The sequence below is a fragment of the Lathamus discolor genome, chromosome Z, assembly GCF_037157495.1.
Source record: "Lathamus discolor isolate bLatDis1 chromosome Z, bLatDis1.hap1, whole genome shotgun sequence".
In the NCBI taxonomy this organism is placed as follows: domain Eukaryota; kingdom Metazoa; phylum Chordata; class Aves; order Psittaciformes; family Psittacidae; genus Lathamus; species Lathamus discolor.
In genome coordinates this window covers 26,313,192-26,338,983 of record NC_088909.1, presented here as the reverse complement: position 1 = coordinate 26,338,983, position 25,792 = coordinate 26,313,192, and the positions used below count along the sequence as shown (strand labels likewise).

General features: G+C 53.1%; 1 protein-coding gene across 1 annotated transcript in view; it reads right to left on the bottom strand.

Annotated features, from left to right (window-relative positions):
* The window catches only part of LOC136005927 (hydrocephalus-inducing protein homolog), a gene marked incomplete at its 5' end in the record, with an annotated part of 44,733 nt that extends 19,691 nt beyond the window's left edge, over window positions 1-25,042 (bottom strand). The window contains 13 exons of the mRNA XM_065663818.1: window positions 980-1,218; window positions 4,037-4,189; window positions 5,561-5,725; window positions 6,184-6,319; window positions 7,592-7,692; window positions 8,275-8,442; window positions 15,655-15,757; window positions 16,800-17,001; window positions 18,459-18,583; window positions 19,436-19,635; window positions 20,185-20,319; window positions 23,472-23,591; window positions 24,953-25,042. Of these exons, the coding sequence (XP_065519890.1) occupies window positions 980-1,218; window positions 4,037-4,189; window positions 5,561-5,725; window positions 6,184-6,319; window positions 7,592-7,692; window positions 8,275-8,442; window positions 15,655-15,757; window positions 16,800-17,001; window positions 18,459-18,583; window positions 19,436-19,635; window positions 20,185-20,319; window positions 23,472-23,591; window positions 24,953-25,042 (1,937 nt within the window). The remainder of the gene's footprint in view (window positions 1-979; window positions 1,219-4,036; window positions 4,190-5,560; window positions 5,726-6,183; window positions 6,320-7,591; window positions 7,693-8,274; window positions 8,443-15,654; window positions 15,758-16,799; window positions 17,002-18,458; window positions 18,584-19,435; window positions 19,636-20,184; window positions 20,320-23,471; window positions 23,592-24,952) is intronic.
* Between the last annotated feature and the right edge of the window lie 750 nt (window positions 25,043-25,792).

Sequence of the window (25,792 nt, the reverse complement as noted above, 5' to 3'; positions counted from 1 at the left end):
GGCTCGTGGGTGCGTATTTTACCTCTCCAAATCTATCCCAAGTACTTAAGGTAGGTTTAAGCTGCTCTTTCTACCCCAAGAATTCAGGTATCGGAGCACCACGGACCCTCTTTGCAGCCACAGAAAGGAAGAGCCACCCCAAGAAGACTGTTCTTCTTCTCTGAGGAGGTCTCCAACACAAGGCAAACAGCACTTTTTTCCTCCTGTCTCCAAGAACATGACTGGTTTCAGACACACACGTTGGGACCACTGAATCCTCTCCTTCCAGCTCACCAATTTCAATCGAGACTCTTCATTTATCCCACTCCACCTCAGCAGACTTCCACACTTCCACACTTCCTCCCCCTTCCAGAGCTGGTCCTGCATCCACACTCGCTTGCCCGTGCCTCGGGAAGCAGGCAGGAGAAACCAGGGAAGAGCCACCACGTCTAATAAAGAGCAACCGGGCACGGAGTGGGGGAGAGGAGCCAACTGGGGGATGACACAGGGCAAAGAAATTCTGCTGCTCCTCCAGGGCTCCTGGCCAGAGGGGAAATAAACCAGCGCCATTCATTCAGTCGAAGAGCTGCTAACAAGCTACTGCCCAGGCTTGCTGCTGCTCTGAGATCTTACTCCAGACGGAATGGCAAAGCAAGCAATATCACTGCAGAGAGAAACATGTCTGTACTTGTAAGGCAGCATTTCTCAGCTGGAGGCTTCCAGGACCTGCTCTCTTCCTCCAAATCTTTGTTTGATAAAGTGAGGAGACAAATGGATTATGACTAAAGACAATTCAGCAACAACTTAGCAACTGCTCTCCAGCTCGGTGGCTTTCAGAGTACCTACTGACTTGCAGATGGCCATAAAATGTTTCCAAAGGAAGCCCTGTGGCTTCAGGGAAGCAGAGCCAGGACTGTGAGCACTGAAGAAGCTTGAGGGACTGCAGCAGAACTCCTCCTTGCTGAGCCCATGGGGAAGTGGGAGCTGAGAGATTCCCTACCTGAAGCAGGGCGCCAGGTTGAGCTCCGGGCCAAAGGGTTTGTCAATGACAATCGTGGTGCCAACGCCAACAGCCTGGACGGGGATGACGTAGGCACGACTGTTCTCAATGAACAGCACCACCTCGTCCTTGAATTGCTCCGTGTCATCCAAGTTTGCAGTGACAGCCAGAGACACCTCGGCCTTGGCAGGGATCACTCCCTGACTGGGTCCAACGGTCCAGCACGAGTCTGCACCAGCCTGGAAGACAAACAACACTCATTTAGGACGGAAACCACGGACCTGGCTGCCACCAGCCAAGGCCTGCCCAGGCAACACGTTCACACCGAGCCAGTGGGTGTGAAGATTCCACTGACATTCATGTACAGCTTCTCTGGCTCGTGCTGACACAGGGCAGCTCGCTTGGAAAGGAGCCCTGAGAGCTCCGCTCCAAACGTGAATCTGAGAGTCTGCTCCCTGACAAAGCTCATTTATCAAAGCTTGGCAACAAGCCCGCCAGAAAATTGTACCCCAGAAACTATTCCTGAGGAATGAGGATGGGGGTCTCGACGGAGCCAGACCTTCAACTCCCTGGCGTGACCCAGCACAGCCCTGCTGGGCCCGCCCAGGCCAACAGCCCACGCCAACAGCCCAGGCCAGGGGAGGACGATTTGCATCCTCTCCTCATTCTTTCAGTCAGCATCTGCTCTGGCTCCAAGGGGCAGCACCGTGCACTGCTGAACAGGAGACCTGCCAGGGCCACAAGGCTCTGCCGAGACACATTCCCTTGGGTTTCTAGGTCAGCTTCTGCCTGCCCCCAATCCAGCCTGTGTCTCAGAGACAAGAAACCTCTTGGAGCCACGCTACAAAATACCCCCACTTTCAAGACAAATACCCAACCTCTGATAACATCTCTGCTACTTGCTTATCCTTGAGTGCGCCGCAAAATGATGCCGTAGCTGCATGCACTGCATGCACAAAGACAGTGGCTATTTCTGACCCTATAGCAGCTTCTTGTACTATTGGGCATCAGAGCTCCTGAGTAACCAGTAAGGGCTGGGATCCACCACTTCAGAAGTTCACCACGATAATCAGAATCTTATCCCAGCACAGACGTCCATCGTGAATGAAAGCTTCCACAATCTGGTTACAATGGACACCAGTGTGCAGCTGACGGATGGAGGGAGGGAAGGAGAGAGGGAGGAAGGGACGGATAGCTGCCCCAAGGGATGACTGAGGAGACACCACAATCAGCTCTCTTGAATCTGTTTACAGATGAGTCACTGAAGTGATCTGGTCACTCTGGCCTTGCACAAGTGACAGAGGAAGCAGAACTCCACGTTACAAATGCAGCTGCACTTGATCAAGCCGTAGCTCTAGCGAGAGCCGTAGCTCTAACAACAGCATTCCCATTCCCGTAGCTCTAACAACAGCATTCCCATTCTCAGTCAGGCTGAGTCACTGTCCTCGTAGGGCTGCTCATGAAGGGGAAATAAACCCCGTCCTGCACCAGCTGGCTGCAGAGCCTTGTCCCAGGTGGTTCAGCATTCCCGGTGGGGGGGACCCTCTGTTCTTCATTTCAAAGCTGCTCCTTATCCACACAAACAGCCAGTGGCAGGAAACAGCCCAAAAGCACCCCGAGCCCTGCAGGAGGCGGAGATCAGAGCCTGAGGCTGGCTACATGCTCCCGCCAACAACCGGCCTCCTCCTGCCTCCTCAGCATCAGCATCTCCTCAGCACAAGCACGGGGACCACTGTGGTTTAGCCTCTGCCCCGAGCACCGTCAACGGGATGTTTTACGGGATCAAGGGGCAGAGCTTGTCTCCATTTGTGCTCCCTGTCCACAGCTCACCCCTCCATGATCGCATCTGCCCTCCCTGCCAGGCTGGGGAGGCCAGGGACACCACTCTGCGCATTGCGGCTCTCCAGGGCACGGCTACGGCTTGCCCAGCTGCTGCCAAGCGCAACATTTAAGAACCAAACTGCTCCTGCTTTGCCTTTGGGAAAAGCTCTCAGCTTGCTTCTAGAAGCACAGCTGTCTTGAAGACTTCTAACCCTCTGTAATTCAGTTGCCAATAGGCACAGCGCAACAGGACATGTTTGCTTTCCCCTGACGAGCAGAGTAATAATTGCTTTGCTTACCAGCAAGTAAGAAAGGGCACTGAAGGAGGCAGCTGCTGAGGGCACTGGGGTGCTTGCTCTTTGCAGAGGTCAAAAGCAGATTTTTATGGTGCGGACAAAGCAAGCTGCCTGCGAATCCCCCACTTTGAGGTTCTATTTAACCCCCAAACGCCTGGAAAAGCAGCAGGAGGGAAATTCAGCCCCCTCCTCCTTGCCCAGGGGGCTGAGCCTGTGCTCTCACACCCTGCTGGATGCCTCATGCGCAGACACAACCAAGTCCCCAGCCACAGGCCTGCGTGAAGCGGCTCCAGAACTTCAACAACCCAGCCTGCAGAAGAACAAACCTCCTCTCAAGCCCCTCACAGACGCCCCTCCGGTGGGGAGCACCCCGCAGACCCAGCACACGAGCCCTTCCTGGCTGCATCAGCCCCTGTCAGAAGACCCCACAACCTCCTTCTGCTCCGCAGCCTGTTCCACCCTGCCGCCTCCAGGAATTAAACAGCCTCTTTCTGCAGCCACATGCTCTACAATGTTACAGAGCACACAGGCTCTGCAGGTACACAACCCTTACAAGTCTGCTTCTGGGCAACAACCCAGCTGGTTTGACCCCCGAGGAGGTGTGAAACCCACTTCACCCTAAGCGCCTTGAGGACAGACCTCTCAGTTCCAAAAACAAAGACTCTCACAGCTAAACGCCTTCCACAAAATAAAGGGAGAACTTGCAGAAATGAACTCCTTTCTGCTCAAACATCTCTGCAAACTCTGTTTTACTGACGGGTGCCCCAGCTACAAGTGCCCCCGGAGCCAGGCTCCTCTTGCTGCACTCGGATGGAACATCTGGCTTTCTCTCTCAGACACATCTCAGTGACGTGGAAATGTTGCATAGAAATAAGTGCTCCAGTCACAGGCTGCTATGGGCCACTCACTTGCTCTGGAAAACAGCCCCAGCGACACTTACCATCTTTGCCGAGAAGGATGCGGGGATGACAGACTGATTGGAGAGGTGAAGGGTCCGGGAAGCATCTTGTAGAACTTGGATGCTGCCAAAATTTATCTCACTTGGGTGCACGTGGACAACTGGTCCTTCTCCAGTGCTCAATAAATGGATTTCCTGCTCCAGGAGGCAGGCAGGAAAGAGAAAAAAACAACAGGGAAGGTTTAGAATGACTGGACAGCTCTAAGGGGGCTCGTAGGCTGAGGGAATTCTGACTGTTTGAAGCTGTCAGGGTTGTGAGGCTGAAACAGGAAGGCTGGAGCAAAGGTGGCACCTGGAGTGGTCCCTGCAGATCTGAAAGCCACAAGATTCCGTTATGAGGGGATACAGAACCCCCATCTCCCACGCATGCTTTTCACACCTCCTCCATGCTGTCAGCTCTCCTTCCGCTACTCTGTGCCTACGCCTGCTCCTTGTACTGCTCCATCATGCCATAAACCACCCTCCCTGACTGCTGCGGCTGCACAGCCACACTGCACAGGAACTTCTTCAACCTTCCCAAAGCTTCCCCTGTGAAAACCAGTAGAGGCTGGAAGCAAAGCTCTTCTCAGTAGAGATCATGCAAGTTAGTTGCCTCTCATTTGTGCTTGTGTGCATTCCTGGTATTACTTCTTTATTGCACCAAGACATTCATTATTAATTGCATCATTCAAGCAGTATTTTTTTCTGCTGACAGCCTGAGACCCAAAAGTTTGTTCCTGCAGAAGGGGCACAAACTAGCGGAGGAGGAATGTGGATCCTTTTGCTAAACCCCCTTCTCACATCACTAAAACCAATGAGAATTTATCCAGTCTGGCGGGATTTCCCCAGCTCCAAACACCCCAAGCCTTAACCAGGCTTGTAGAGCCTGAAGAAGGGAGGGCTCTGGGGAGACCTTAAAGCACCTTCCAGTGCCTAAAGGGGCCAACAAGAAACCTTGAGAGGGGCTTTGGATAAGGGCCTGTGGGGACAGAACAGGGAAGGATGGCTCTAAATTGACGGGGGGGGGGGGTGGTGATCAATATGGGATCCTGGGAAGAAGCTCTTCCCTGTGAGGGGTGGTGAGGCTCTGGCACAGGTTGCCAAGAGGAGCTATGGCTGGCACAGGCTGCCCAGAGGAGCTATGGCTGCCCCATCCGTGGCACTGTTCAAGGCCAGCTTGGATGTGGCTACCAGCTCCCGAAGCTGCACTCAAGCCATAAGGCAGACCTAGAGGAAATGACACCCAGAAACTCCCATTTGTGCAGGCAACACCCAGCCAGGTTTTGATGAGCATTTGCGGGCTGCGAGCAGCAGCCGAGCACGAGCGCAGCGCCTTGAGGATGGATTGACCGGGCACAGGGTCACTCAGTCCCATGTCTTCTCCAGGCATTAGTGTTGCTTATGCCATGAATGCCTTCTTTCCTTGTAGACAACAGCCATAGATCATTTTCCCTGGAAGAACCCCTGTACGCTCTACATCCCACCAAGATGAGAGGCACAAAGGCACACGTCTGCCCCAGCACTCACCAGTGGGGATTCTTTACTCCCAAACACCGCAACACGTGCAACGGTGTCCTGCTTTCCCGTCACCTGGACTTCCAGTGTGAACGGGATCTCCACCGAGCTCTGAGGCTGGATAATCCCACGGGGCTCAGGGCTGGAGTACCACACAGCAGCAGCATCCTTGTTCTCCTATAAGGGACAGAACCAAACACGGCTTCAGACTGACCTTTGAGGAAACTTTCAACTCTTTAACATCTACCACAACGGCAACTCACACATGTGTCTAAAAATGCCTAGGAGAAAGCAGAAAGGCACAACTCAAGATGCAAGACATGTATGGGTTCAGCATCCCGAGGGGGGCCAACAGCTGCTGCCTCCACAACCCCCCGTCCCGTGCTGGCAGCCTCCTTGCAGCAGCTTTTCACAACCCTACAAGTTCTCCCGCATTGAAAGCATCCTGAAGACTTGAATATAATCTGCTTCCTGGAGAGTTTAAGCTGCTTCCTGGAGCTGATATTCAGGTAGCTTCCTGTTCCCAGCAAACCTTTAGGGTTGAATACAAACCAGCAACATCTTAACCAAACCCGTTTTTTCCCTAACAAACCCCTAGGTGACATTGGAGGCAGGAGGCGGATGCGATGCCAAACCTGAGGAAGAGCCCAGTAGCAGCCTGGAAGGTTGCTGTCGTTCACAAGGGTCAGCATCTGCTGGTAAGGGACTTTGAGAGAGCATCGTCCAAAGGTCAGAGCCGGGTGGAGCACTCGCAGCGGGGGAATTACACATCTAGGCAGAGAGATGAGCAAAAGGGAATTAGATTCTGACACAGCGTTGCTTACTTGTTTACTTCTCAATGAGCACCAAATGGAGCACGGCCCATTTGTCACCGTCAAATAGACATTTGATACGCCTACAGTGAGAAACAGCCTTCAACTTCTTTTTACCCAACAACCTCTTGCAAAAGAGGGGCAGACCCTGAGTCTCAGCATCACAAAAGCTGCTCAGTGCCCAGGCAGAGCACGGTGCCCTGTCCCAGGTCAGCTTTGCCCCTCCTTTGCCCCAGGAGGCTCGCAAGGACCCTCTCAATGGCCCCAGCGAGGTGTGAGCTCTGAGGGAGCTTTCCCACCGAGGAGCAGCGCTCGCCAAGGCTCCAGGAACACCAGACTCCAGTGTCTCAGGGAAAACACCGCTGTGTCCCTGCCTGAAATCCAGCCCTTTACCCCAGCAACGCAGGGTGCAGGCCACCACCTGCCCTGCGCCGTGAGCGATAACCCTCTCCCAGGCCCTGTGGCTGCCTTGCTCCTTTCCCAACGGGTCCGCACGCCAGCTGCTCCCATTTGCACTTGTTCTACACAACTGCAGCCCAGGCACTGACTGCACAACTCTGCCCGGGAGAGGGAACAGCACCGGTGAAATGCATCCCTCTTGCCGTTGAACTGACGCCCACCGCAGCACAACAGGCCTGAATGTGGCTGAAGCAAGAACAACTTTGAGCTTAACTCCGAGAACATCAATGCTCAGCAGAGCCAGATGGAAGCACAAAAACCTGAGCTCACCTTCCACACCAAGGACTACTTTGTCTGTCACAAGATCTCGCCTTTACTTTTCCCTCACCAGTCCTGCCCTAAGCCCCTTGCCCGTCTGCACGGCCCCTCCTTAACTGAGGCAGACAACAGCTTGCAGCAGCTGCTTGCTGTGGCCCAAACCAGTCCTGGATTCTGGCCACAACCCAGCACAAGTCCAACACTTGCAGGAAGGAGGAGAGGCGGCCCTTTGGAAACATTACACCTCAAGCCCCCAGAGCAGGCCGATAAGGAATATAATCACAGTTTCCTGTAGGAGAAGGCCCTGGGCCGTGCCTGTGGCTGAGCACAAGTGCTGCTCATCATGGACTGCTTTCCATGCGTTGCTGTTCTCCTGTCTAGCTGGGCAGAACTAGCTCATTGAGCAATGTTCCTCGTTTGGAGCTGGAGCCAGCCAGCTCTACGCAAGGCAGCACCACTTGCTTCTGGCAGATGCATAGGGAAAGAAGAGGGGCTGCAAGGGAAGCGTTGGTACCTGGCTCTGACGGGCAGTGATAACACCTCTCTGCCAACACCATCCACATCAACCACCAGGGCCAGCTTGTATCTCTTCACGGTGTTGGAGCACAGGGTGACCTGGAAGACAAGAGCATCAAATACTTCATCACTCCCAAAACCCATCGGCCATATGCAGTGCCCTCCACATCTCCTTCCACAGCAAGGAAAGGGAGGATTTAGTAGATATGAGGAAGATGAGGTATCAGGAAGAAGTTCTTCCTTGTGCGGGGGCTGAGGCCCTGGCACCGGTTGCCCAGGGAAGCTGCGGCTGCCCCATCCCTGGCGGTGTTCAGGGCCAGTTTGGATGTGGCTTGGAGCAGCCTCGTCTGGTGGAAGGTGTCCCTGCCCATGGCAGGGGGCTGGAACTGGATGAGCTGTAAGGTCCCTTCCAACCCAAAACAGGCTAGGATTCTGTGATGTTTGCCTTTAATTCTTCTGCTGGTTCATGTGTAGAGCACAGTCTCTGGCAGTAACAGAAGTCTTTGGACAATACCTGAATTACTGAATGCGCTTTGCGTTGCCAGGGCAGATGTAGAGCCCAACACTAGTGCCCAACTCTTACTCGCAGGATGCTCAGAGCCAGCAGTGCTAAAGCCCCCTCAATGCCACCGAAGCTCCAGCTCCACCTCTGAAGCACACAGGGCTGGACTCTTCGCGTACCTGGATATCCAAGTGTCCCTTGGCGCAGATGGTCCCTGTGCAGGGCCTGATAGTAAATTCAGCTGGCTTCTTGGCACCTGGGGCTCGCTTTCTCCACGACGGACCAGTGCTGTCTGACACCTGAGCAAAACTGGTCACGCTGGGTGCTCCCGAGCCGTCCCCAGGAATGCGAAGGTTGAAGTTGAAGGGCACCGAGGAAGTGTTAGTGAGGCGGCAGCACAGGGTGCGAGGAAAGCCTGGGAAAAGGACACAACAGGAGTTTATTATCCCGTGACTCCTGGGGTGGACATCCTGCGGTGATAAAAAACTGCGCTTGGAGTTTGCCTCCTTTCAATGGCAATTACAGCTGATTGAGAAGCTCTGTGGGGAAGTCGTCGTCAATGACGGTCCCTTTTACGCTTGTCACACAGAAATGCCACTCTGACACAAGTGTCTCTAACTGTGAGGAGCTCTCACCTCCCCCAGACCAGCACCAATTCCTTCTCAACCATGACGGTGCATCCAGAACATTTACTCTCAAAAGTCAGTCCAGAAAAGTCCCTGTGAACTCCACAAACACTCCCACAGTTTTCGAGAGATAAAAGCAGTATGTTGTCATCAAAGAGATGATCCAGGAAAGGAAAGGAAAGATGAAATTGGCAGCCACAGCATGATGCAGAGCACTCTGAAGCAGTTTCTCCAGACAGGAACCTCGGTGCATCTCCTGGTTTGGGACAATCGAGACTGAGCCTGTGGCAGCTCACGGCCCACTTCACTGGAGGCAAACCTGATGCTTGCTCAAGAACAAGCAGGACCTGTGTCTCACCCTCCCAAAGGAGTGGGGACAAACGGCCATGCTGCACACCGCCTTTCATTACCCCACAAAGGCTGACATGGCTTCAGCTTTGGTACTTGCTTTCCATAATGGAAGCCACTGACACAATCGCAGCTGATCTGGGGGGTTGAGTTCACATTTAAACTTGAGACCATCTCAGTGAGAAGTCCTTTGCGAGACTGAGGTGGAGAACCAGAATCTGCATCTCAGTGGAGAAGCTCTGGGTGCACAGCCGCCAGCTCTGTCAGCAGAGCTGGGCTTTTGGTGGGGAAGGAGGAGCCCATGTCTGAAGACATGGGCGCCCAATGCGGAGCTACTGCTTGGCCATGTTACCTGGGAGCTGACAACGAGTTGGCCTCACAGCACTAATTGATTTCTCACGCTAATGGTCAGGTGGGTAAATGGTGCCCTTGCCTCACAACAGCAAAATTCACCCAGGGCACCTACAACTTGCCTTCAACTCCCTTCTCCAGTTGGCCGCGGACAAGAAAGACTTTCACAGTCATTCTGTTGCTGAGGACTGGCAGATTGGGGCTGGACTGACTGTGAGGGACACCAGAGAACACTGACTTTCTACTCCCTCCGTTCTATTTGAACCATTCAATTGGCTCTGTGCCATTCTGTCTGGTTCTGTTTGATCTCATGATGGCAAAATACTGCCTAGACCTCCCACCCTGCAGCCCAAGCCCAGGGCACACTCACCAAAGGAGACTTCACCGAAGCGGAGGGACGATACATTGAAATGAAACGCCGGCCCAGTGACACAGCCACTGTGAGGACAAAGGCAGAGGAGACATGGCCTCGGTTAAAGAGAACTGCAAAGCCTTCAGCTTTCCTTACCGTTCCGGTGGGTAAAAGCCGGCCTGAGAACCTCAGGGGGTTTCACATCAAGCCCTCACCCTCATGCTCAGCACAGCATCCAGGTGGACGGGAGGCAGCCAAAGCAAAGCGGTCAGCAGCCCATAGCTGCTTGTGGGGCTTGGGGCACAGTGTCATGCAGGGTATGCCCCCAGGTTGTTGATGGCCTGAGGAAGGACACCAAACAAGTGATGGCTGCGTGCCTCAGTTTCCCCATCTGTAATGTGTTGGACACAGGGGTGTCCCCAGTAAAGCACACTCAATGTAACTACCCTTCCCAGCCACAGCTTTCCTGCTTTGGCATTTCTTAGCTGGAACCGCTCTTCCCATGGAGTACAGGAACACCTTGCTCAGAAGATCTTGATCCACGCAATCGTTATGGGGGCAGGACTTTGAGACACGAAGCCGGGGGAGCCCCAGACATCCCTTGACAAGAGCCGCAACAGCTCAACAGAGCGGACAGTTGAATCTTGGAGGAAAACATCAGCCAACCACCAGGGCACCAGCTGACCCATCCAAGAGCAACACGTCTTAAACCACCCAACACAGAATCGTCAAATCATCTACGCTGGAAAAGACCTTTAAGATCATCAAGTTCCTAACATCAAGTCTAAATCTGCCCTGCACACACTGAGGCCGTTTCCTCTTGTCCTTTCCCTTGTTACTTGGGAGAAGAGACCAGCCACCTCCTGGCTCCATCCTCCTTTCAAGTAGTTGCAGGCATAACGGAACCTGAACACACCGCATCTCCTCACCTGCCCTTAAATTCAGCAGACTTGAAGGCTCCAAACGCCAGGACTCACCAACATCCACCTGAATCACCACGTGAAGCTGCACAACACCCATTAATTTATTTCATGGTTGATGCCAACCAATGCCAGCTCTGCCTCTCAGCTCAAAATCAAGGACCACAGCAACTGGTGTGTTCAACCCAACCTATTCCATGGTTCCCTCTTGCTGACAATTCCACTTCATTTGCTGCTGCGGTCGCAAGGAGTCAGCGTCAAACTGGAGTCAAGGTTAGTGTGGGCTCCTAGTGTGGGGATGCCAGGATGAGAGCCAAGATCAAGACCTCAGACAAGCCTTTTCTTTCTCTGCTCCATCAGCAAATGAGGTAGGTGGGAGATGACTACCCAGAGAGAGATACAGATGTGGCCGCCAAGCTCTTAGAACCCTCCTCACCTCACAGTCAGCGTCAGAGGCTCAGGGGATCCCTTCACATTGAACTGGAATTCCTCTGTGAACTGCCCCATGACACTGGCATTGAAGGAGATCCAGATGGCCTGATGATCAAAAGGCAAAAGCATGCCGTCCCGGGGGCCAAAGGTGAAGCAGGAGCCCAGAGCTCTCTCCGGAGGGACCACGCTGAAGGGAGTCTCAGTAACTCCTCTGTTGAGCAGGAACACCTGCAGCAGCAGCGAGAAGGCAACATGGAAATACATGAGGAATCCTCTTTGCTTACAGAAGGCTCACTTCTTTTCTGTTTTAGCAATTAACATCTGTAAAAGGCAGAAGATGCTGAGCACTGCTGCCAAATACAACAGGACGAGTTCTGCCTCGGGGATTTTTTCCATGCAAAGCAGGGATAACTTCACACAAACAGAGCCACTCTGGGCTTATTCCCCTGACACAGAGCACTCCACTTGACCTGCAGTGCCAAGCGCCTGCTCAGCACCACCAAGTTGATTCAGACCCATCCCACAGCTCCACGAGGCTCGCTGCTGCCCGGGAGCCATCCGGATCCACCCCATGCCCTGCGCCCCGTCCTGCTCACCCTGTAGCTGTGGCTTGAGCCAACAGTCACCTCCCCGATGCTCAGCTGGTCACAGCTGAGTTGGACCTGGGGCCCGACGCCTTCCCCGCTGATGCACAGGGGCAGCCTGGTCTCACAGCCTGTGGAGGGAAATCTCTGTGAGTGCAATTCCCTCTGCTACGCGGCACTTTACAGGTTGTCTCAGTGCTGCTGCCGGTCCCTGGGCTGGATGGAACCAGCTCTAGATGCTCCAGGAGAAGACACGGGACCCATCTCGTCCCTCAGGACATGCGCCTTGGGGCTGCTTTCTCATTTCTAACCAACCCCCTGGGCTGGTGTCTCAGAGAACCACAGAATGGTTTGCGTTGGAAAGGACCTTAAGATCACCCAGTTCCAACCCCTTGCCATGGACAGGGACACCTTCCACTAGAGCAGCTTGCTTCAAGTCCCGTCCAGCCTGAACTTGAACATTGCCACGGGTGGAGCAACTTCCTTGGGCAGCCTCTTCCAGTGCCTCACCACTCTCACAGGAAAGAATTTCTTCTGTATATCTAAACTAAATCTCCCCTGTTTAAGCTCGAACCCATCAGCCCTTGTCTTATCTCTCCAGTCCCCGATGAAGGCTCTCTCTCCAGTCATGGAAAACCAGCCTTCTCACTGAGCAGATCACATAAGCCATAAATGTACTGCTAACGTGCACATCCCTTGGTGCAAAGGCAACCGAGACCTCAAGGCTTACAGCTAAACTCCAAGGTGGGTCCTTTCCCTTACATTTGCTAGAGATGACAGAGCACAAGATCTTCAGTCTGAAGGCTGCTCTCAGCCACTGAAGCAGCCTAAGGTGCCTGAATCCTGGCTCAAATTTTGGATGAGCTCTCACTGCCATCCCAGCCTACTCTGCACACAAAGTGAGCAGCACGAGAAGGAGGAGAGAGCCACGCCACAAAGACTCATCTTGGAGGTAACTGGTCTACAGGGGCCTGGTGCTCCTTCACTAAAGCTGTGTTGCAAATGCTGGCAAAGCCATGGCGGGAAAGCTTATTCCTTCACTGCTTGGTCACTTCTGGGATCAGGAAGGCAGAGCCAGGCATCCTGAGCCCTGGCCTCTGACAGGAGACCACCGGGAACCACGGGGACAGCGGCGTGTGCCAGCACTGCCCTGTTGAGCCCTCCAGAACTACATGAGGTCCGAGTGGGCTGGAAGAGTGTTTCTACCTCCTCTGTGGGAACAGGAGCAGGAGGAAAGAGCTGTACCTGAGATGTCACAGTAGACTGTCTCTTGGTAGACTCTGGCTTCTTCGGGCTTAAAGATCACATTGATTTCAAGGGAAGAATTGGGCAAGACATCTCCCTCCTGAAACAGAAGTGACAGCAAACCATTTATCTTCAAACATCACATTCTTGTTTCCACTGCAGCCCTGGAAGCCTTTATTTAGAGCATCAGCAAAGAGCAAGGAGCAAGCAACGCTTGCCAACAGGATTTACAGGAGAGCTTGGAAGCAGCAGCTTCCAAAGTCCCTCGCCTTTACTGGCACCCGGAAGGGGCATTTTGTTCCCCTCAGAAGAGACTGAGCTCTTGCTCGCGGATTTAAGTCTGGGCCACGCTACCAGTTTCTGCAACTCTCTGCTGCTCTCGCAGAGGATCCTGGCACTGGTGCTCAGTCCCAGGAAGTCCTGCCACACATTTCAGGAGGCATCCCTGGTTTCTATAGGCTCTCACTTCCTGCAACTGGTTTAAGGAAAGGCACCTCTCAGCCTTACATGGGCTGCAGGAGCAACCAAGAAGAGAACAGCAGCCCCTTCCTCGGAAAACAAAATAGAAAAAATAAACTACTTTCACCCACTGTAAAAGAAAGAAGAGGTTGGGATTATTCCAGGGTTTACTCCAAGACGAGAAGGGATGCTGCGCTGCTCAGACAGCAGCCATTCTTCATCTCAAGACCATGCAAATACTCAGAAGGCAGGCTCTGGCTGATTGAAGGCCATGGGGTTTTTGCTGGCATCACCAGGAAAGTGAGCAGTTTTCTCTACCTATCTGCAGTAGAACTCAAAAAGCCCGTTTAAACCTGCCAGCCTCGTGTCCAGGCTCACAGACGACACTGGAAGGGAGACTCAGACGTGGTATAAATCCAGGTTTTAGGAAGGGATTGCTGTGCTTGGGCTCAATTTGGCCTCCTTTCCACCCAGGACCATTGCATTCTGCAGGTCAGTATGTGAACTAACAGTGCACCAGTGTCCTTTCTTCACCCCCGCGCGCTACGTGGGAATGTGTCCTTACGGAGAATAACTGATACCTCTGAACACTGTGAGGACACTCATGAAGTGCCCTTAATTCACAGCCCTTGCAGCAGAGCCCAGCCTGGGGTCGGCTCTTGCTGCTGTTCAGAAATGCTTTTTGCAACAAGTGCCCCTAGCCTCACCAGAAACCGGATGTCTCCTCTCTTGGCACATCAAGCAGCTGATGTGGGATCTGCCAAGGGACCTCCTTCAGAGATGAGAAGGAGGAGGAGCAGCAGGAAGGGAGGTTCTCAGCCATCACTTACCATGGGCACAATGGTGAAAATATCACTGCAGAAAGGCATGGAGCCTCCCTGCACCTCTGTCCCCTGGTTCTGGGAGCTGCAGATGGGAAGGGAAGGGTGTTCTCTGAGAGGGGGGACCAGCCCGTGCTCTGTAGGAACATCAACCAGCTTGTCCTCTTCCAGCCTCTGCAGCCTGTGCCATGGGAGAGACGAACCAAGCAGATAATTGAATAAGCAGCAGATTTGCAAAGCCTGTCGTGTCAGTGCACGAGCAGCAAAGCACTCGGCGAGGAAGAGCAGCAGCTCAGCACAGGGCTGACCCTGAGACACAGGCTCCCACATGGATCCCATTATTGCCGTTCTTCCCAGCACAGCAAGGATTTTTACTCCTCACTGACGAGCTAACAAGAGGTTTCTTAAAGCTGGCAGCCCTCAAGAAAAAGCCTCCTGCATTGGGAGGGGAGAAGCAACTGGCTTTCAGCTGCTCGTTACCAGCATCACACTTTTCCCCTTCCCTTTTGCACCCACAGGGGTGAGGAGACAGTATCTGCACAGCCTTCCACCAGAGGATCCCGGTGCACTTCCAAAGCAAAGCAACGGATTTGGGCATCCCATCACTTCAGTGACACAAATGGCTTTCTGAGCATGAAAACAGAGGTGCCAAGAGACGAAGGGACTCTGCCCAGCATCACCTAGTAAAGAAGTCAGGACCAGCATCTCTGAATGCAAACCCTACGTGGAATCTTGAACCACCTCATCTTTTCCCTCGTTTTGGCCTCCACTGCAGAGCTGTGATGCACTTAACCTCTCCCTTTATTGGCGGCTGCAGCAGAAATCATTCTAGTGTTTAAAGATCACAAGCGGGAGATGAAAGGGGAGCCCTGCTGCAGAGCGGTTGCTCCTTGCTGGCACACTGCTGTCCCCCCTTCACGCTCCAGTCCCCTGGCCATGAAGAACCAGCGGGTGACAGCACTGGGGGACCAGGGGAAAGCTCCACGTGCAGCAAATCGAGGCAACACCGTGTGAACGATCATCACCCAGCTAAATCCAAACGCAAAGAGAAGGGAAACAGGCAAGGACGTTACTTGCTGCACACACACTGAGCCTCGCGCACATGCTGTGCATGAGGAGGGCTTCCACACACTGGCATGAGCAGCCCTCAACTCAAGCTCCGTCAGCAGGCCAGAATCACATCCCCAAAAGCGCTGCAGGAGGGACACCTTCTAATGGGCCATGTCTTTTGGGGTCACATCCCAACACAGGCTCCTGCACTGCCTCCTCTCAGGAAAAGGCCCTCTCTCCTCTGAGATCTCAAAAGCTTCTCTGACAGCAGGACGGTGACCTTGGACCATCCCCAAAACTACGAGTAAGGAGGAACCAAGCGTCGTGCTCAGAGTCAAGGACAGAGACTGGCACGACAGCAAGTCTCATACGTAAAAAATCAGGTTGAAGTGAACTCTGGGGAAAGCTGGTGGCTTCTGAGGGGACAGAGGATCACCCAGGGTCAAGTCCGAGACAGGCAGGTGGGGAGAGATGCTAAAGAAATGGTCCAGGGAAGAATCAAGGCAAGCTCACGAGATTTTCTTTTAACTCAGTGCGTTTGCACAGAACTCACACACTGTGTCATTAAAAACAGACAACAGTGGAAAACTAGTTCTGGCCTTTGAGGCATTTCTGACCTAATTACGCTGAACTTGATGTGCTCAAAGCCCTTGAAAAGTGCTGCAGTTCAAGGCAGTTTCCTGATCAGCTCTGGGTTCAGACTAACTCCTGTATATCTGCACCCATCTGAGCCTGAAAAGTCGCACAAGGATTGCCCAAGTCACATAAGCTTTAAAGTGTCATTTCCAGTTCATCCCCCCAGGCTGTGAGTGTTTCTCTGCTGCCTGAAATGGCAATTTCAAAGCTTCGCCAGAGACACCCTTGGAAGAACCTGCCCCATCTCTCACCACCACGACGACACATGTTGCTGAAGCCCAAAAGCACTTCCAAGTCCTGGCTGCCCTCCCTTCCCCACAGAGCCCTCCACATCTGCCCAGCCTATGAGGAAGGGGAGAAACACCTCGTTGGGCCAGAAACCAGGACACTGAAAGGCAATTCCCCAGCCTACGGCAAGACGGCCTCCACCTTCTGGGCCAACCAAGCACTCTACCCTGCCTGTGACTGGAAAAGGAGCCTGCCAGCTTATCAAAGAAGAAACTGCTAGAGTATCACAATAGCTGTGCCACCTGCAGCTCTTCAGGGCTACTGCTCAGTGCAGTCCCAGGTACCGAGTGCTGACACCTTCCTCAGCCTCATGGACTCTCCGTAGTGCACGGATCTCTGAACTCAATAGTTTGCCGCTCCCAAACGTGAGTTTGCCCTCTCAGGTAATCCAGTGATTGCACTCAACCTTCTCTCCCCAAAACATCATCCTCAGCTGTAGCATGGCTGGGACCGCAATGGCAAGGGTTAAGCTCCACGCTGTGCATGGGTTTACGTGCCCTAATCCGTTCAAAAGCCCCAACAGCCCTCTGAGACCGTGTGTTAGTTTTCCCCTGGGGCATCTATCTTTCTGAGACGAATCTCTCAAACAAACCTCAGCTTCTGCCGCTCCTCCTCTTCCTGATCAACAAAACGCTTCCACTGGAAGTGGGCCGAGATGGCACTCTGATTGTGGATGACCAGGGATCTTAGCTTTGACAGCGTGACAGAAGTCTTCTCAACTGTCAAGGAGCTCTTGTCAAGCCTGATGTTGACATTTACAGCTGTTCCACAAAGGCTTTTGTGAACATCTTCACCTGGAACAAAGCAAAAGCAAGTCTCGCCTCATCTCACTTGCTGACGGAAGTACAAGGAACAGAGCAATCTGCAGGCAACAGAAGAAAGAGCTGCAGTTTTGAGCTGCATAAGCAGTTCCCCGGATCAGGACACTTAGCATATCCTGACAGCTGCACATGCTACAGCATGAGGATGTCCTGCCACCACCTTAGGCACCTTATTTTGGGGGACGTTCGTGGAGATGTATCTTTTCAGATGTGCCCGGGTGCCCTTTGGGCTGCCATCCCACTCAGGTCACAGGGAATTCTACATCCAAGTCACTCAGGGACGCTGAGGAGCGCCACCTCAGCCATGCCTTGCCCAGGGTCTCCTGCAGGCAGGAGATGCCCCCAGTGTCGTGTCATCCTCATCTCCTGGTCCTGAAATATTGGGCATAGCTCTGATCTCAGAACCCAAGCGGGAGCATTTGAAATGCAATGGAGAAGGGCAGAAACAACAATGGAAACTACAGAGCAGCTTCTGTGCTGAGCTCTGCACTCAACAGGCTGCTACTGGGCCCTCGGATCCATCTGCCAACTCCTTCTTTGGCTCCTGCTACGGTCACAGCCAGGTGCCTCACCACTGCCCGCACATTCTTCCTTGTCAAACGTGCTGCTGTTACCACTTCACCACCGGAGAAGTGAGTCCCTTCACTAGGGTAAGTGTCCTCTGGAAGGCTGGAGACTTACTTCCAGCACCAGAGCAACACGCACAGCAGCACAGCCATTTCAAAGTGTTTCTCCAAGGTGGTGTTCACGACCTACCTTCAGACATCATTGCACCCTCACATTAGTGACTCCAGCCAGCCCTAGCAGCAGCTTGCTCATAAACCTCACCACTAAAGAACTGCTGCTAACAAGGCGGTTTCTACAGAATCATTCCCAGGCTACAGCAAAGCTCAGAGCACCCTAATGGCTACCGCTGCCACAGTTACTGCTCCTCCTGGTCACAAGTCCTCAGCATGGCCCAGCTCTCAGCACAGCACCAACTGTACCCATGCAGCACATCACAAGAAGAGGGTCTCTACCTCAAAGGCCTTCCCGGGAACTGTAACACAACAGATCGGGATGAAAAGCAATGACCCGTCAGGAGAGCTCTAGGGGACAGGTTGCAGGCTCTTCAGAGAGCTCTCTTGCACGTTAAAAGCCATCTCCTTTTCAGTCAGGCTCCCTGCTGTGAGTTCTTCTGCAATGGAGCACCCAGAATATTCGCCATCGCCCCCGGTGCACCGTGCGCAGGAAGATCTGCCTGCCTTGTTACAGGCTGAAATATTCCAGCACAGGAATATCTGGCAGCCAGCAGGGGAGCTTTGCTCTACTCAGCGTGAAGGAACCTTGCAGAAGGGATTCAACAGGACAATGAAGCCACCAGATGATGACAGACAGCGCAGACAGCGCTCTGTTTCGAAGGACACACGGAGGGTGCACCACGCGCTTACCTGTGTCATAGTGAACGATCATTGGACTCGTATAAACACCGGTCTTTGGTGGGTGGAATTCCACCGTGACTTCCATCGCTTCTCCAACGCCAAGAGTCCCAATGGAGGGATCCACAGAGAAAGGGCTGCAACACAAAGAGAGAGATCAGGACTGTATGGGAGATCCGGGCCCTCCGTTAAGTTTGCAGTCTAGTTCGCTTCAGCTCACTTGTGCAAGCAAGGAGCAAGCAAACCACAGTCGGTACAAGAAAACCAGAACATCCAGGATCAGAAATAGAGCGGGTGACTCTCCCTGCTGAAAGAGAACCAGACCTCAGAAGATCCCGCGGTATACCACGACCCCAGCCCCCCACACTCTGCACCCAGTTCTCAGTTCTCAGCTCTTCACCTCTGCACACGTGCAATCCAGTTACTCAGAATTCTGCTTTTTTGTGTAGTTCACTTAAAACTTTCCTAATGCTTCCCATTTCTTTATTGCAACTTGGGACTGAAATAGTTCATTGCCGAAGTTCGGGAACTCTTAAAACCCTTGTCAAGGAGCTCTCCACACACGCCCTATTACCCAGTAGAGTAGTTGGCAAGCGCCTTGCAAATAGATGCTAGACTTCACTGGGTATTTACTGTGGTGGTGCCTCTCACCAGCTCATTGCTTGCCTGTTTCTTGATGCTGTGTTTGGGATCCGTGACCTGAGCCCCTCGAACTGTCCTCTGCCACACAGCACCTTCTTCAGCAGTCAAGCTGCCTTCCTACCTTGCCTCTTCCAACCCAACAGCATCAGACCTGCAAGATGCTGCGTTGGAGACACCACTGCAGTGTAAAACTTGCTTGCAGAGCTTTCTCAAAACACTGCAAGCAATGGCAAACCCCACGTGTCCTGCCCATCTCCAGCACCTCAGATGCTCTGCCTCCTTTTTCTCACAGTTTACAAGCCCATGACCACGCAACAGCGTTTTGCGCAAGGGATGAGCTCCTTTACCTCAGAGTGGTGATGCTGTAGCAAGCCTCCCGCTTCCCCACGTTGCGCACCAGCAGAGTTTTCTGGGTGCTGAACCTGACTGGACACTCGGAGAAGTTCAGCTGCTCAGGGAAGTCCAGGCTGGCTCGGGCACCTATGGCTCGGATAGGCACAAAGAACTTCTCCCTCTCTGTGATGATGATAAGCTCGTCGAAATAATCCTGCAGGGAGAGAAACAATCTCAGCACAGTGCCTTTAGCACCATGCCCATGGCAGAAGAAGAGCTGCTGGTTTCTGTGACTCTCACAGTAGCATTCGGTAATGTACATGCACTTTTTACCTTCATGGCCTTTCATTACAGATTATTTCACAAGCAGGGGCAGCCAGGGACCATGGGGCAGATCCTCTTTAGTCTCTACAGGCATGCTGCCCGAGGGTAGGCCAGAGTATTGAACTACATTTAAGCAGCAAACAGAAGATGAGGAAAAGGCCATGCACAGGCAGCAGACTCTCAGCCCTGAAGCCAACAGACGTTACGTTAAATATTCCACCACTGAAGGGGAAAACAGCCTGAAACAGGCAAGAGCCTCCAGCCTATGGGAGCACAACCTTCACCCCCAGGGAAGAGTCTCCCCCAGGTCTAGATCCAGTGCAACTCCACTGAACGCAGGCCACTTCTTCAAAACCCACACCACATGCCTGCTTTGGAACCCAGCCCTGCAGGTTCACCTTCCCCTCAAGGCGCCATCTCTCGGGACCTCCACTCTCACCTTGTCCTCATCAGGTCTGAAAAGGATGCGGTAGGTTGAAGACATGCCCGGTGCTACCTTATAGTCCTCATTACTCGGGCTGATCAACTCGAAGTAAGGAGAGTTCCCCAGGATGACGTTCAGCAGACGAGGAACCTGCAGGGAAGACACAAGTAGGATTTTGTCGCTTGTGGAAACATGAGAAGGGACCAGGACAGGCCATGTGACATCCTTCCTTACCACCTTTCCAAAACACTTTTAGCTCTGAAGCTACACGCACGTAACACACGAGGGTGGACTTGAATCCCTTCTGCTGAGCTACACAGCTGCAGCACAGAGACAGTAGGAACAACACGCCCTGCTCTGAAGGCAGCAGGAAGGAGATGCAGTACCTCAAGTCACCTGCGAATTCAACAAGCCCAAAGAACATGCTTGCTTCTGCCTGCACACATCCATGCAGTCATACCTCTGGAGGGGGAATGTATTATCTGAAGGCAAACCAGCGTGCGTTATACGGGGAGGGAAGGAAGTCACTTCTGACACACCAGGGTGGAGCGGGGTGGTCAAGCTGCGGTGCTAGTCATGGCGGTGGACCAGCAAGAGAAGCAGACCACAGACACTCTGGGCTTCCTGAGAATAAAAGCTTACCTCAAGAGCAAAAGGACGAGCGCAGGAAGACAAAAGAACAACCCCAGGAAGAAGCAGATGGCTAAGAGAATTTAAAGGGGGCTGCAAAGCAGCAAGGGAGATCCGTAATACAAGGAAAGGCTGGTGCAGAGATGAGAACACCCAACGTGCCTCTACGATGGATACCACAGGCACGGAGACAGCAAACAGACATTCTCTAGCACACAGGCAGCAACGCCCCAGCACCCAATCTCATCTCAGAAAGCATAACAAGGAGACTTTGAATGGCAGGCAGCTCCACTGATGAACACGACGAGCCTTGGAAAAAATGGAGGCTCATTCTGCACCCCTGACCCAAGCCTGGTGACCCATGGCCAAGGCAGCCCTGGACGCTCTAAACACCCTTTGCTCCCACCAATGCCCTGGGGCAGCAAGCTCCAGGAGCCCATTTCCCACTGCAGCCACACGTTCTGGTCGCCAAGTCCCTTGGCACGTGAGCCCAGGTGGCAAAGATCTTCAGCAAGAGCCACCCAGGATGCCTCTGAGGGTGCTGAGGAGCAGCCTGAAGACAGGAAAGCAATTCGACAGCAAGTAGGCAAGAGCAGTAAGCATAGAGTGCAGCACTTCCGTATCGGAGTGAATACAGAGCACCTATTGGGCTCGATTACACTTTGCCTCTGTTACACATTGCTGCTAGCTGCAGTTTTAGGGGGTAGACAACCTCAGCTACCACGCAGGATACATCAGTAGGATTCCGAGGAATGTGGGAAACTCGTGAGACAGAGCACAATGTTCCTTTTCTCCAGGACATGACCAAAACCCAGCAAAATTAGAACATAATGAACTCTCTTGGGATTAGCATCTCTATCTTTGTGCATTTAAATATGCCAAGGGTTTTCCTTAGAGCTGATCTGCCTTTTACACCAGGGCTCTCCGACGCCTGAGGTTGTACCAGCTTCACAACTGATTCTCATTTTGGGTAAAATCAACAGTTCACACACTGCCTCCCCTTCACAGGGCATAGAAATCCCAAGCTGCAGCTGTTACCAGTCTATTACGTTTTATTGGGAATGGCACCAACATCAATGCAGGTGTTGTTTTCCACTTGGGAAGCACGAATAGAGCAAATTCACTGTTTGCCTCTTTGCTGGTACTTGGCAAAGGCAAACATTCTGAGGTGCTGCACGGATGAGGGAGCAGCTGAAGCCAAAAGGCACAGTGGGAATGAAGCAGAGCAGTAGGAAAAGAGAAGCTGAGGCCCATTTTAATAAGCAAAGGGCACACCTGCAGCAAAGATTGCCCAAAGTCACTGTGAACCACACCAGTGGTGTCCCTTGGGCATAGGTACCCACATTGCAACTTCCCAGTATGCCCAAGCTACACCAGGAATGACACAGTACTCTCTGGGAGTAACTGAGGGACCATACCTTCATCCTTCCTTGCCAAAGGCTCTTCCATGCTCTACCACGTCCCTGTAAAACCTGTTATCTCAGGAGATACTCTGACTTCTCTTGCTGTTCCTCCCCCTACATTAAGCCCTGACGGTGTCACTCCTTTTGTCCCCTCCTTTGTTTCTCCCAACAGGGAGATTTGAGGAGGGCGTTAATTCACCTGCACACTTCCACCTCCCCCCCGCTCCCCGCTGTGCCCTCCTCTCACACACACGTCTTGCTCTTTCTTACACAACCGGATCCTGAATTACGCCTGTTTCTCACCTTTCTCTGCTTCCAGCACACTTCCTCTTACGTACCAAGAGAATCCCTGTGCGGAAGAAAGCGCTCCGCGACAGGACGTTGAACTCAGCCCCTTTCCTCCCTCCTGTCTTTTCCCACCAGCTTGCTCTTGGCACATGCCTCACTGGAGCAAACGTTTCCCCAGCTGAAATTCAAAAGGTCTCCATTTCCCCCTCTACAGCAGAGCAGAACAAAGTTGCTGCCACTTCTCAACTTCTCCCTGCTCATTTTTCTTAGGAAATCTCAACAGGATCACAATCTTTCCCGTTCAAGTTGGAGACCTTCAGGAGCACATTACCCTGCCTGTGCTGGGATTCTCCAAAGAGAAAGCACAGCCACGCTGGCTTAGAAACACCTGAGCAGAACCGAACTAAGCTTAGCAGGAGCCTCAAGTGGCACCTCAAGTCCTCCCCTTTAACTGCTGCTGCTAAGCCAGCCTGTTTCCCCTGCTCTTCCAAAACACCCAGCCTGGAGTGCTAATGCCAGGAGTTACAACTTACTCCAGCACAAAGTGGAGAAAACTCAAGCCCTGTGCTTTGACACGGAGTTGCACACAGGGGGCTCAACAGGCTGAGAGAGGGAAACATGCCCTGCCAGAAACCAGGATTAACCAAGGAGCCACCGGGACATGGTGCACACTCGCGGTAAAGCATGACAGCAGGCAAGCACTGCCCAGCCCTCGACATTCCCATCAGTCCAGGGCTTTCAAGGGGAAGCATGCTGGCTCAGAAAGCTCCTTTGGCTTAGTTACCACCAGTGCGCGGCCAAAACCAGCGGCAGAATCCCCAGCATGGCAACATTTCCCCCATCTTGCAGAATCACGCTGCTGAGACATTTTATTCTGGATGCGCTGCGCTGCAGCAGGTAACTTGCTCTGCTGCACACCACGTGAATTCCACTGCTCTCCTCCTCCAGCCCAGTGCTCAGCCTCCACAGCCCAGCACTTACCCTGTCGATGTTCCTCAGAGCTAGCGCCGCTATGTAGAACTGGCGGGGAACGTAGTTCTCAAACACCACCTCGGATGGGAACGGCTGGAACAACCTCTGGTCCAGGCCAACTGCTGAGAACTGCAGATGCAAGACAGAGCAGAGAGAGCTTCAGCTGCTGGGAGAAAGATTAATGAATGAAGATCCCACACTGATCTCCAGTAAATACAGTCTCTTGGTGAGTACATCTGCCCAGCTCACACTAGGAGATGGGAGCCCACCCACCTCCGCTCTCAGCTCACAAAACGTTTCTGGACCATGTTGAGCAGCCTCAAGCTAAGAAGCTCTTTTGCAGGCTGTTTCTCCAGGCTGCCTTCTCCAAAAGGCAAAGCAGCGCCCACCTCCAGCAGAGCCCTCTGCTAAGGGGCTCACTCAGCTCCAGACGCTTGCTGGAACAGTCACGAGCACTCAGGGAGCAAGCAAAACCCAGGAGTTTCCAGGAGCCTCCACAGGAAACAATTTGCAGGTGAACTTCCCTCTGAGACAGCGAGACTGAGTCCCACGCATCCCAAATATCTTTTTGGTTTTTTGATGCAGACCCGAGAAACCAGTCGGAAGACACCAGTACCAGGGAGGAAAGGCCAACAAGAAAGAAACAGGGCAGGAGGGAAACAGACAAATGAGGTGAATGCTGGATGGGGATGAAGTTTCAGCTGAAGTCTCAGCATCACGGGGCAACTTGAGCTAGACTGCAATTCGTATCCCCTTTCCCCACGAGCTTTAAGTTGATGCTTCACTGTATTCTCTTACTGCTCGTTTCTTGAACACCGCTGCAGAAGCAGCTCTGAAAAATGCACGCAAAGACCAAACGCTGACCCAGCAGAGGCAGTACTTGGAGATAATTCCTCCCTGCTTGCTCTCCCCTCTCCCAGCTGCACTGCTGTCACTCGAGAGACACAGGCAGCTCTCCCGCTTCTCCACAAAAGCCACGCTCAGGCCGAGCCCAGTAGCTGTAGCACTGCCAGTTATTTGGGCGCCCGTCTTACGTGTTCCCACCTCCTGTGCTGCCTGGGGCAACCCGTAACCGATGTGCTACATCAGGTCTCTTGCTGGCAGCTTTCTGCTCAACAGCCTACCTCAGTCATCCACCCACCTGGACTGTGTGTTAGACTGAGCAGTCCTGCAAGAAAAGCAGCTTTGAACATCCATCTAAGAGAACACTGATCCAGGCAAAGCGCATCCACTCTTCTCTGCCCAGCAAAACCCACCCACTGCAGCAGAGGTTCCACTGCCTTTGTGCAGACCAGGACTTCAATGGCTCATTGGAGAAATGTGTTTTTTGCCTTTCCCCCAGCAGAAAGAACTCCACCACCACCAGTTGGAAATGACAACAGGACCTCATCACCAAGCTGCTTGGGTAAGCTGGAGGCAAGGCTGCCACAAGCACGTGCCCTCTTCAAATGTCACATCAAACGGCAAGGAGAAGAGCAGGGAAAGGCTACCTTTTGATGGGAGACTTCACCCATGTCCCGAAGCTGGGTAGCCCGGGGCCGCCTCATCTCCCGAGGGCTGGCCAGCCTCTGCCTGGTGGTGAGAGACTCTTCTGCCTCTCTGACCAGCTTCGGATTACGAGATGCTACCACTCTGCTCTGGAATCCATCCGCCCTTCTGGAGGACCTCATGGGCCGGGGGGTCTTGCCACTGGCCATGTCGCAGAGGTCGCCTGGAAGAAGCAACAGTTGGACAATCCACAACCCCAGAACCTTAAAACCCTGGACCCATGGAACCCTGGAACCCCGCAACCTCAGGGAAGGGCTCTTAAAGCTCACCCAGTTCCAACCCCCTGCCACGGGCAGGGACACCTTCCACTAGGGCAGGTTGCTCCAAGCCCCGTCCAACCTGGCCTTGAACACTGCCAGGGATGGGGCAGCCACAGCTTCTCTGGGCAACCTGTGCCAGGGCCTCGCCATTCCTGGCACACCCAAAGGACACAGCTGTGTCTCCAGCCTCTGGCATCCTTCCTAAGCGGAGAACACAGGGCCTCCCCACCCTCACTCATGATTAGACCATATTTAGGCTCCATTCATAGACGTAAAACCCCACAACAAACAGACCCTGAGCCAAAACAGCCTTTTGCTCTGGGGGCAGTCCCACGAGCCACACAGACGCACCAGGCGCTACTGGCACTTCTCACCCTCTCTGCAAGGAGCCTGATGATGTTTCTAACTAAGTCAGCACAGAGTTCAAGACTCTGATTAAGAACTATAGTTTCTCAAGGCTACTTTGCCTGGCTCACGTTACAAAGATTATCTGGCAAAAACGGCTCCTTCCAGGCAGGAAAT